At 37.3% G+C, this 13,322-nt stretch overlaps 1 protein-coding gene across 1 annotated transcript in view; it reads left to right on the plus strand.

The window, feature by feature from the left end:
* KCNH8 (potassium voltage-gated channel subfamily H member 8) overlaps nucleotides 1-13,322 on the plus strand; it is a 447,419-nt gene that overhangs the window by 256,099 nt on the left and 177,998 nt on the right. The window contains exon 6 of the mRNA XM_003415733.3: nucleotides 8,152-8,309. Coding sequence (XP_003415781.2) covers nucleotides 8,152-8,309 — 158 coding nt within the window. The remainder of the gene's footprint in view (nucleotides 1-8,151; nucleotides 8,310-13,322) is intronic.

Here is a 13,322-nt window from a genome sequence, read left to right on the forward strand (position 1 = left end):
AAGGTTCCTCATGAGCACAATTAAGTGTTCTGGGATTCCAATTCATCACAGTGTTATCCATAATTTGTTATGATCCACATAGCCAAGTGCCTTTGCATAGTCAATAAAACAGGTAAACATCTTTCTGGTATTCTCTGCTTTTAGCCAGGATCCATCTGACATCAGCAATGATATCCCACATTCCACCTCCTCTTCTGAATCTAGCTTGAATTTCTGGCAGTTCCCTGTCAGTGTACTACTGCAACCACTTTTGAATGATCTTCAGCAAAGTTTTAAGGTTGGTATTAATGATATTGTTCAATAATTTCCATGTTCTGTTGGATCGCCTTTCTTTGGAGTAGGCATAAATATGGATCTCTTCCAGTTGGTTGGCCAGGTAACTGTCTCTCGAATTTCCTGGCATAGACAAGTGAGGACTTCTAGCACTGCATCTGTTTGTTGAAACATCTCGATTGGTATTCTGTCAATTTCTGGAGTATTGTTTTCTGCCAGTGCCTTCAGTGCAGCTTGGACTTTTTCCTTCAGTACCATTGGTTCCTGATCATATGCTACCTCCTGAAATGGTTGAATGTCAGCCAGTTGTCTTTGGTATAAACCAAAAAACCAAACCCAGTGCCGTTGAGTCAATTCCGCTTGGTGGATTTGAACTGCCGACCTTTTGGTTGGCAGCCATAGCATTAACCACTGTGCCACCAGGGTTTCCATGACTGTCTATTCCTTCCATCTTCTTTTGGTGCTTCTGGCATCGTTTAATATTTTTCCCATAACTTTTTTCTTTAGTTCTTTCAGCTTGAGAAATGCCAAGTGTGTTTTTCCCTTTTGGTTTTCTAACTACAGGTCTTTGCACATGTTTTTATAATACTTTACTTTGTCTTCTTGAGCCACCATGGAAACCATATCATTTAAGACACATTTGAAAGATCTTAGGATATTCAGCTTAGGAGACTGAGAAGAGCTTGATGACTGATCTCTTCATGTTTATATAAAGGGCTTTCGAGTGGGAGATGACAATGTATTCTGCATTTCTGCTGAGGACAAAACTAAGACTAATGAGAGGAAGTTACAAGGAAGAAGGCATCCATTGAGGAAAGTAAGAACTAGCAAATGATGGATTCTTCCAACTAAAAAGAAAGCCGTCAAAAAGCAGGGTGCTCAGCATTACTGGAAACATTTCAACACTGATTACCCAGACGCTTATCAAGGATGATATGGGTGGAATTCTTGACTTCAAAAAGACATTAGGATAGAGGACCTTCAGTTCACTTCTTTTCTATACAGATCTTACGATGTTGATGCTGAGGGTCAAAACCTATAAGAGTCCATCATGATGACACTGGCATCACTAATAAAAAAACAGAATTTAATATCAATGCCAACAACTTCTCAATCTATTTGGTTGCCATCTTTCAGTCTCACCCTTTCTTCCAGATGCATCTGTTTGTAAATGCTCTTTCTCTATGGGCCTGTTTTCCCTTCTTTTCAATAATTTTCTCACTTTAAGCTAAGCAACAGGGACAATTGCTGACAAGATGATCAAGGGTTGAGTGAGGTGAAAATCTCATCTGCTAATATTGGCAATCAATTAAAATAATCCTTAGGATTTTTAGCCTTAAGCCTCTTCATTACTCAGCTCTCATTTATTCATTCTTCCCACACCTTCTAGCTCAAATTTGATATGATATCGTAGTGTGTTAGAAGGAGTATTTCACAAGCAATGAAAAAGACAGAGTATCTGTAAAATACTAGTTAGCAGCTGGTTTAGTTAAAATCTCTCCACCTGCACGGTACTGCTTGATTAATATTTAAAGAAATGACTAAATGAAGATATTAATTATTTGTATGTGGTACATATGTTCTCATGCACGCCATTATTGTAATTTACTTTTTAATGAGTAAGCCAATATGATTTTAAAATTATTTCCCAGCTGTCATACATGTTAATAAAGAAATCTAGTAATTTGTGCCGTACTGAATTTAACCTTTTCTTTTGTTTTACTTTCTAATTACATAATTCTTGCAGAAATCACACCAGAAAAAATGGATTTAAGCATCCTGTTCTTCAGCCCACGTACATAGCCGTTTAGCATGAGAGAGAAATGAAATACTCATATTCAGAGATCTTAACAATATGAAAACAGAATCTTTGTACAGTTAACTCTCTAATTTGTCCTTCATTTAATTGTACGTGTATAAAACCGAAAGGCAGCAAGGCAAATTGATTGTCCTGCAGAATAATTCAGTGCCATCTGACTCATCAGAGAATTCAATTATATTCTGCCTCATTTCGGTGGGGTATATTATAATATGCCCAATTTGGGTGGAAATTCTGTAAACCATGTACAGTACATATGGTAATTCTCTATTGCCCTGCTTATTTGTACATTTCCCGTGATGCAGCACCGTGTGTCAGGAGGGGTTGTTTATGCATTTACAAACACATGGAGGCACTAAGGTTTCTAGGTGGTAAATCCTTAGGAGTTCATTTACTCTGGTGTTTGGAATATTTTTCCCTATTCAAACTGGGTGTGTGTGTACGCACATGCGTGGTACTTCTGGACAGGTGAACACATTGACAATACATGGATTTAACAAAATGTACATTTCAAAATTTGGTATTGATGAATATACTTTTATGTGCTTTGTGTTGAAAAACATACAGTTTGTCTAAATGAGTATCATACGGCTGCCTTTCAGGTGAATTATTGATTGTCTGGAGACCACATTCTTACTATAATATTAGAAGAAGTCACTGATTTAATTAGAAAAAGATACAAAAATATCTTGGAAAGTGAGACAGCCACAGAGGGGAGGGGCAGATGCAGCCAGTGTTTGTGAAGCTTCTCTTTGCTCCATGATTCTTTTATGGGACTGCCAAATCTGGAAAGCTCTTCTCCTCTTCTTCACAATTTCATTTTCTTCTACTTTTCCCTTGCTCTTAAAGAAAAATCTACACTAGCCATCTCTGCCCTTCTTGTAAGGACATATTTACAAACACCAAGGTCTCCTAGTTCTTGAACACCACCACCACATCCTTGACAGTAGAGAGAAAGCCCAGTGACTTCTCAGATGTCCCTGAACTCAAGCTCTTTTCCCATATTTCCAGAATCCAAGAAAGCTCATTTCCTCACATTAATTCTGTGATTCTTTTTCAATGTGGCTAGTGGTGATGTGGAATTTGATCAAAGAACTACCATCAGATTACATTTCTCTGCACTGACCTCTTGTTATTCCCTCTAAAATATTTGGAAATGCAGTAGATCTTTAAAATAATGGGATCACAATGAGACTGGGCCTCAGAAGATTTCCTGTCTCTCTGTTGCTGGTTATCTGCCTGACTTTAAACAATTTACTTAAATCTCCTGAGTCATTGGTCAAATGAGGGTGATTGTATGCCTGAGAGAGTTGGCAATGGAACCACAGAAACTAATGAATGTGAAAAAAAAAGTCTTGTAAACTGCAGTGCACCAGAAATATGTTTATTTTTGCATGACAAAAGTAGATTTTTTAAATCGCTTATCCAAGAATGATAGTAATTCTTAGACAAACATGCGTTTTTTGCACAATTATACCATAGGCCTGGACATCTTAGAAATATGACACATATACAGTAGGTTTTTTCCCCCTAAAAATATTCAAGTATCTCAAGAGGCTCGTTTTTCTGGAAGTCCATGGTGTATTCAATATTCTTCTTCAACACCATAATTCAAAGTCATCAGTTCTTCTTCCATCTTCTTTATTCATTTTCCAGCTTTCACATGCATATGAGGCGATTGAAAACACCATGGCTTGGGCCAGGTCCACCTTAGTCTTCAAACTGATATCTTTGCTTTTTAATACCATAAAAGAGGTCTTTTGCAGTAGATTTGCCCAATGCAATGCATCCTTCGATTTCTTTACTGCTGCTTCCTTGGGCTGCCCATATAATTTCCAAGGTTGTAATCTTTACAGAAGCAGACTGCCACATCTTTTTTCTCCTAGAGTGGCTGGTAGGTTCAACCCTCGGACCTTTTTGGTTAGCAGTCAAACACTTAACTACTGTGCCATCAGGGCTCCTGTTAATCACATAGCTAACGACATAGCTAATCAACAACCAAAGGCCATTCATTGCACTCATTCCTCTGTTGATGGAGTAACTCCAGATATGTGAATGGTGGCAGTGGATGGTGGGTTTTCTGTGAAATTGGTGCTAAACTTGGTGATATCGATTAGTAAATATGCAAAGAATTTTCCACTTAATTTTATAACGAGTTTAGGGACTTATGTCAGCCTGTGTTGTGTAACAAAGATCACTAAAGCATCCTGGTGGCATTCTACTGTGCCCTTTGTTCCCTCCTGGGATGGTGCTTTGATGACACATTGGCATATTGCCATGGTACTTTTTTTTTTTTTTTTTACTCTCCGTGGAAATCATCATTGAATTGTTTTCAACCTTTGTGAGTGGTTTATCCACTGGCTTCATCTTTTTATATTCTCAATATTACTAATGGAAGTCTCTAGATATTTTTATATTTGAGTAAAAAATATGAATTTTAGTGGTACGACTTTTAAAAGTTATACCACTCACTAATAGACTGGAACAATTTTGGGGTCACCCAGAGCTTATGTTACAGGGCAGAGCTTCCCAGCTCAGGACTAAGCCCTGGCTGGGTTCTTACCTTCTTCTGACCAAGAATGACCAGGAGAGGCTCAGAGGTTCTACATGAGCAAAGGTTTATTACAGAGAGAAATAAAGTAAAAAAAGGCTCAAGAGGGAGAGATGGAGAGGGGTTTTTACCTACGCTAGCCTCCAGTCTCTCCCTGAACAAAGGATTTCTTAGGGCTTATAAAAAGGCATTACCTTTATTCATTAGATGGGTGGAGATTTTCAGGAGAAGGGGAGGGATTTTGAAAATCAAATGCGCACACAGTTGGACTTAAAGATGGATTTCCTCACAGAGCTTGTTGAAACTTAGGTGGAGTCTGTCACAAAGCCTGCTGGGATGTTGCGCGTGCATGATGTCCCTGGATCCTGGTTCGAGTCCCAGCAAGGGATCTTTGCTCATGATTATCTCATGTGGAAGGTCATTCATAGGTTACTTTGATTTTTACTGTGCATGCTCTGCTCCTGGTGGGGGACTTGAAAAACAACTCAGAAGGGTTATCAGTAATTTACAGCTGGTCAAGCATGTAGGGATAGGAAATATGGCCCCTTGTCTTGTCTAAGCACCTAGTTTGTTAGTCACAAGTAGTCCTCAAGTGCCAGTAGTAAAAGTTATATGGCGGTCTGCACTTAGATTTATATTCCAAGAATACTGAATTAGAGGCTATTTAATTATAGCCAGTCCGATCTCTTGCCTGTCTCACTTATTTCCAGACCTGTGATGTGACTAGTCTGAGTTAAGCCACCAAAACCCAAAACACTGAATTGGACCTTAGAAGACTTTAGAAATTTAGGATTTGAGTCTTGTTCTCTCAATAGCTAGCTGAGTAAGTAATCCTGTGCTTTAGTTCCATCATATATGTGACCTTGGGCAAGTCACTTGACCTCTTTTGTGTCCCCGTTTCCTCATCTATAAAAAGAAATAATAAAAGTGTCTACCTCTAAGGGTTGTTGTGATCAGTTAATAAGATTGCAATTATAAAGGGCTTAGCACAGTACTGGGCTCATAGTAAGAGTTTATGTTATCTGTATTAATAGTAATCTATTTTGGCATAATTCCTACATAATCTCACCAAATGGTATAATAAATATTGTCTTTATTTTTTATTGCTGCATAACAAATTAACACAAACTTAGCAGCTTAAAACAATATCTGTTTGTTATTTCATAGTTTTTGTAGGTCAGAAGTCTAGGTACAGCTTAGCTGGATTCTCTGCTCAGGTTCTCACAAATCTGAAATCAAGGTGTTAGGTTGGCTGTGTTCCTTTCTGGAACTCAGGATCCTCTTCTAAGCTATGTGGCTTTTGGAAGAATTTATGGTCGTAGAACCAGGGCCCCATTTTCTTACTAGATGTTAGCCAGAAGCCAGTCTTGGCGCCTAGAGCCTGCCTGGTGTTCCCTGCTGCATGTCCCCCTCCACAGCACAGACATTGCTTTTTTCTAAGCCATCAGAAGTGTGTCTCACTGACTTCTAATCTCTTGCCGCCCGCCAAAGAAAACTCTTTGCTCTTAAAGGGCTCACCTGACTAGTTCAGATCACCCAGGATAATTTCCCTTTAGCCATATTAATATCTAATCCTAGTCACAGATTTTGCTCATATTCAAGGGGAAGAGATTATATAAGGATAAGGGTCATTGGGGATCATCTTAGAGTTCTGCCTACCACAAATGTGAACATGGAATAAAAACTAAAAATGATATGCAAATGTAAAGTAAGCATTATTGTAAGTAATTTTTACATTGTTGCTATCATGATCATATGACATCAACAAGTTCTTACCCTCACACAACATTTTTCTGCTTACTTATTTTCAGTGATTTAGCTCAGTGTTTTTTTTAGTGGTAGCTGTAAAGAGTTTCGCGATTCATCTGATAATTATGTAACTCAGCTTAATGTTAGCTTCATAACTTCTTGAATTCTTATTCCTATCTACCAGGATATTTACTCCCAGCCTCCCATCCTTTGATCCTTGAGTTGCTAAACCACTGTGCTCTCCAAGAACAAAAGTTCAGTAGAGAAACCTATTTTTGTTGGAGTCACCAGTTATCACCCTTATATGTATGCACAAATCCTGAAATTCAAACAAGCTAAGGAATAGGTAGTATTTTCCAGTGTTGTAATGATATTTAACCCAAGAACTAAGACCATAGTCTCGGAAATGTTTATTAGTAAACAGCAAAAGTAAGCTGATGATGACCCACATGCTGTGGCTTTGTCATTGGACCAGCTCACTAGGGCCTCATCTATTGTAAAATAGCTTAGTAAATATGTGATAAAAGAATGATGTAGGGAGAGGTTGAAATCAATTACATCTCATCAAAATAAAATGGTGAAATTTAACCTAGAAATCACAAGACAAGGAACTATGGGTCTTTCGTTAACAGGAGTGCCTTCACTGGGGCAAAAACCATATATATGCAGAGTTTAGTACAACTTTCATATTGTTGTTAGGTACCATTGAATCAGCTCCAACTCATAACAGAATGAAATGTTGACCAGTGCTGCACCATCCTCACAGTCTTTGCTATGTTTGAGCCCATTGTTGCAGCCACTGTGTCAGACCATCTTGTTGAGGGCCTCCCTCTTTTTTTGTTGACCCTCTACCTTAGGAAGCATGATGTCTTTCTCCAGGGATTGGTCCCTCCTGATAATGTGTCCAAAGCGAGTGAGACAAAGTCTCGCCATCCATGCTTCTAAGGAGCATTCTGGCTGTACTTCTTCCGTTACAGATTTGTTCATTCTTCTGGAAGTCTATGGTGTATTCAGTATTCTTTGCCAACACCATAATTCAAATGCATTATTCTTCCTCAGTCTTCCTTTTTCATTGTCCAGCTTTTACATGCATGTGAAGCAACTGAAAATGCCATGGCTTGGGACAGGAGCACCTTAGCCCTTTAAGTGACATCCTTATTTTCATACATGAAATTAATCAGTATCGTATAAAATAATGAATATGGATGATGAATTATATCTGTGTGAAATTCTGATTCTTCTACTGTTAGCACTATGACCTCGGATGAGTTCTTTTTCTCACCAAGACTTAGTTTCTGACTCTAAAATAGGGATAATACTACTGCAGAAGATGTTCTGAGGATGAAGTAAAGTAATATATGCTAAGTTAGAACAATGCCTGTTATATAGTGAGCAATTTAGTAAGTGGTAACTATTACTATTATTATTGTTATTTATTTTAATTATCTTGACATCCGGCCCCATGTCTGGGAAATACCAGATGCTCAAAAATACTACTTTCTTCACTCTTCCTCAACAGGTATTTGGATCTGTGAAGGGGACTGTTTTGAATGTTATTACTGTGAAATAAGTTAAGAGGTTGCCATTTATCTAATTTTATTGAATTTTATAAAATTTTCTTCCTCTCTCCCTCCTTCCCTGTTTCTTCCCTTCCTTCCTCCCTTTTTTTGGTCTTTCCTGCCTCCTTTCCTTGTTTTTCTCTCTTCCTTCCTTCCTTCCTTTCTCTTTTCCTATCTTTTCTTTTTTTTTTCCCAAGCAGATATTATTTTAAATTTCCGAACAACGTACGTCAGCAAGTCTGGTCAAGTTATCTTTGAAGCAAGATCAATTTGCATCCACTATGTCACAACCTGGTTTATCATTGATTTAATCGCCGCCCTGCCTTTTGATCTCCTGTATGCTTTCAACGTCACAGTGGTAAGTAAACAACTCCCTTTCACATGACCTTTAGGGTTGGTTTTGCCTCTTTGTTTGTTTTTCACATGTTCATGTTTAAATGTTTGTAGCAATTTATGCATCCAGGGTTTTGGGCACTTGTTCATAAAGATGCCAAGATGCCCAGTGATATGCAGGCCAGATTCTCTACTTGAGGAAGCTACTTCCTTTTGAAACTTGCATTACCTGTTTCTGCTTATTTAAATACCCAGAACCAGGATGTGCAAAAAGCCTGAATTTAATATAAATACTAAGCTGCTAAATAAACCTTTTGATTAGGAAACCATCTGTAGGAACATAAGCATCACTTTATATCACTTAGGTAGATATTTACCTGGAAAATTCGGTACAGTTTGGAGATTTTTCCTTCTTTTCTGACTTTTAACTTCCTAACTGTTGAGCGTTTCATTATTTATCGGCAAAGCCAACAGACGATCAAAAAGGAGAGAAACGCTGTAATTAAAATAAGGGAATTCAACCACTTCTTAGAGGTCCTTGCAAAAATACAAAATCGGACGCAGCCTGAATGACACAATGACGAACGTGAAAGTTGAGTGTTTTACCTTTGTTTTAATATTTATAAATTTTCTCCTTTTTCTTCCTGTAATCCCTTTATCCTCTTGTCTCTCTCTCCTCATAGAAAAGAAAGTATGCTCAGATGCAATAGTAACTATTATACTACTTAGTGATCGATATTTTTACAAGTATTAAGTGCTCCTTTATAAAATAGGGAGGCTTTTACAGAAGAAGCATAACAACATTGTCTGGACCATAAATGCAATTTTTGCTGCAAAAGCAACCAATTTTAGCATGGAAAATTTACTAAACGTGAGTTCAGCCCAAACAAATTTCCTAATCAGCTGATAACCCCCTGTGGACATTTTTTTCTCTATCAAGAATCCAAAGGTATAGTTTTCAATATTTAACTAAGTGATCAATATTTTAAATGTATTCAAACATTACTCACTTCAGAAGGAACATAGAACAGTAGTCTTGACTAGTATAGACTTGTACACTTGTTAATTACCTATACAATAGTATTTTTCTTTTCTTTCCTTTTTTTTTTTTGCTTGGGAGGCTGAACATGTCAACATTTTTAAGAGGTTTATAGCTCAAAAGAAAGGAAAGCTCCGGGGGAAAATCTACTGTATAAGATCAATCAATGCTACATTAAATTGTTACCCAGACTTTTTTAAAGAGCTTTTTAAGAGTAAATTTGACTAGATAAGTATACCATAATGAAAGAGTAATGACTGAAAAGAAAGCTTTTGCGAGATATGAAAGAAATCCAAAAGAAGTATATATTTCAAAAAACACTAAAAAAAAAAAAAACCCTCCAGTATTGTCTTAGTGAAATGTAAGATAAGTGGTATTTAATGAAATCCTCTTGTAAATTAATTTGCTGCTTTACTGCTAAATGCTAAAGATATTTTTTATATTTCACTTCTCTTTTGATCCTGAATAGAATTTTAAATACATACATATATATATAATATCATATATAATAATATATGCAAAGTAAAAATGCATATGTATGTACGTGTCATTAATATCCTCTTTGCCTAACCTGGATGAGAAATTTTTGAAAAAGTTTAATTCTCACATTTGGTTGACTTTTAAATACTCCTTATACACTTTCATTTCTTCCCTGCTCCCTTTTCTTCATTCTCTCTTATGAAACCTGACAGAAATGCTTTTTATAAAGAATGCAAAGTATAGCTCAGTATCTATGTCAGAAAGAAAGGGAAAAAGAAAAGGAAGGAAGGAATCTCTTTCTTTTCTCAGTGAGATTTTTTTCCTGCTTTCCACAAGAGTGAGTGTATGATCATGTAACAAATTGGCACATGAATTTTTTATCCCTTTCAAGTAAGTCAGCCTGGATGATATATTCTATACAAACAGAAAAGATTGTTCAAAACATTATATTTACTTACCAGAAAAATACAAGCTATGAAGAATAACTTCTGAGTTACGGTACTGTTACATTGCGCAGAAAAGAGAGAGAGAGATAACAGAAGAAAAAGAAAGAAAGAAACAAAAACGTTGGTGTTTATCTCTACAATGTATCCAGCTAATGACATTCAAAAATGCAGTAGAACTGAACCATCAAAAAATTTTGTATTTTACAATTTGGCTTTGGCTCTGGCCATAATTGCTGGTGGCAATTGTTTTAATCACAGCTCACACATTTATTTATTAAATACCTACTAGGTATAAGTCATTATGGAAGGCACTGAGAGAGATGAAATGAGAAATCAGATAGAAAATGTGATAGAGTGAAAAAGAAAAAGTGTGAATCATGAATCCCAGTTTTATCACTTACCATCTGCGCAACCTTGGGGAATTCACTTAAAATAGGACTAAAAAAAAAAAAAAATTTTTTTTTTTTTTTTTAGGACTAAAGCAAGCATAAAAATCTACACAGGTTTCCTGAGCATACTAAAAAGGCAACATTTCTATAAAAATACCTTGCTAAGTATCTGATGGAAACCCTGGTGGCATAGTGGTTAAGAGCTGCGGCTGCTAACCAAAAGGCTGGCAGTTTGAATCCACCAGGCGCTCCTTGGAAACTGTATGGGGCAGTTCTACCCTGTCCTGTAGGGTTGCTGTGAGTCGATGGCAATGGGTTTGGGTTTTTTGTTGTTGTTGTTGTTTTTTATTCAGCATGTGACACCTAGGAAGACCTGAGTACATGTTAACTTTCTCTCTCTCTCTCTCCTCTCAGTTGAGGAGGTGGTTATGTCCAGTAGGTAATAGGGGAAACTGCTTTTTGATTTTTTTTTATTTTTGTGCTTTAGGTGAAAGTTTACAACTCAAGTTTTTCATAGAAAAATTTATAGACATATTCTTATATGACCCTAGTTGCAATCCCTATAATGTGACAGCACACACCCCCTTTCCATCCTGGGTTTCCTGTGCCCATTCAACCTGCTCCTATCTGTTTCTGCCTTCTCATTTGGCCTCTGGACAGGAGCTGCCCATTTAGTCTCATGTATCTACCTGAGCTAAGAAGCACACTCTTCACAAATATTATTTTATGTTTTATAGTCCACTTCAACCTTTGTCTGAAGGGGTTGGCCTTGGGAATGGTTTTAGTTCTGGATTAACAGAGAGTCTGGGGGCCCTGTCTTCTGGGATTCTTCTAGTCTCAGTCAGACCATTAAGTCTGGTCTTTTTACATGAATTTAAATTCTGCACCACACAGTTTTCTCCTGCTCCTTCAGGGACTCTATGTTGTGTTCCCTGTTAGGGTGGTCATTGGCGGTAGTTGGACACCATCTAGTTCTTCTGGTCTCAGGCTGATAGAGTCTCTGGTTTATGTGACCCTTTTGTCTCTTGAGCTAATATTTTCCTTGTGTCTTTGGTGTTCTTCATTCTCCTTTGCTCCAGGTGAGTTGGAACCAATTGGTGCATCTTAGATGGCTGCTCCCAAGCTTTTAAGTACCCAGACACCACTCACCAAAGTGAGATGCAGAACATTTTCTTAATAAACTTTGTTATGCCAGTTGACCTAAATGTCCCCCAATTGATGGGAGCTTTGATCAATGCATGACTGTCTTGCAAGTGTCTACAAGTAGCTTATAATTCTCATCTGTGACAAATTTAAAGCAATGTCCCAAGGGTAAAAGGAACCCTTTCTGTTTTTCAGATTGCATTTATACATTTCTGTCTAAATTAAATATGCCTCCATCTGTCATTCATTAAAAGCCAACATTCACAGTTAAAGTAGGAAACTGTTGACTCTGAAGAGAGCAATTAAATTAATAATTTATATATTTTTTAAAGTGCCAGCAAGATCACCAGGGCTACCTCATCCTGGACGCCTAGCTTCTGTCCCTTGTCTTTGCAAATGACTATTGTTCTCACATCAGGACAGCCCCACATCCTGCTTCCAAACATCCCCTTTCTGGTTAGAGAACATGAGGGACTACATGGATCAATCGTAATATGTGTTCAGATGACTTCTTCCATTTGGAACTTCTGTTTCGGGTTTTATTTCACCTAAAAATTGTTACCTACCTATCCAATTCATCTACCTATAAAATAAACTCCACCCATAGTAACTCTTTTAAGCTCCAAAGTAGAAGTTGCAAAGTCCTGACGTGTGATTATCTGGTTTACCACCAGCAGGAGAAATGACAGTGAGAATTTGGCTGTGAAGGAGAAGAAAGTAAAAACACAGAAGAATAACAAATAGAAATAAAAGAGCATAGCTAGCTGACACAGGTTCTTCAATTGCCCTTAAGATTTTATTATATTTAAGTATAGAATAATTCACAAGATTGCAATTCAACACACTTTTATTGGATATCTATCGTTAATGCTGAGCTAGGAGCATTTTGTTTCTTAACTTAGTAATTTATTCAATCATTCAGTGAACAAATACATTGAACATTTACTCTATGTCAGGTACTGTACTAGGTACATTTTTCTTTGAGATAAGGGGAAATGGCTAAGAGAAGAAGAAACCAGAAGTCAACTTTTGGAAGTTTACAAATGCAAACTTCCAAAAGACACTTACCCTGTTTATGATTCTGTTCTGTAAAGGAAAAATTGTTCTTAGGTACAGTCACACAGAGAAAACCCTGGTGGCATAGTGGTTAAGTGCTACGGCTGCTAACTAAAGGGTTGGCAGTTCGAATCTGCCAGGTGCTCCTTGGAAACTCTATGGGGCAGTTCTACTCTGTTCTGTAGGGTCGCTATGAGTTGGAATCGACTCGACGGCACTGGGTTTGGTTTTTTGGTTTGACAGTCACACAAACCAACTCTTCCCTCTCTACTTATGGCTCCCCCAAAGAAATTAGATAAGGTCAAGAATTTTGTCAAACTATATTGACATATCAGTTAATATTTTATTGTCTTCTCTAATTTAGAATGCAAAAGCTCTTAGAGGGCAGAAAGGATATGTATGTTATGTGTACCACAGTTGTTATTAATAGTGATATTGACCGGATATCTGGTGACCACAAGTGCTGCATATTTATGAATTAAAAA

The sequence above is a fragment of the Loxodonta africana genome, chromosome 27 (genome assembly GCF_030014295.1).
Source record: "Loxodonta africana isolate mLoxAfr1 chromosome 27, mLoxAfr1.hap2, whole genome shotgun sequence".
Lineage (NCBI taxonomy): Eukaryota > Metazoa > Chordata > Mammalia > Proboscidea > Elephantidae > Loxodonta > Loxodonta africana.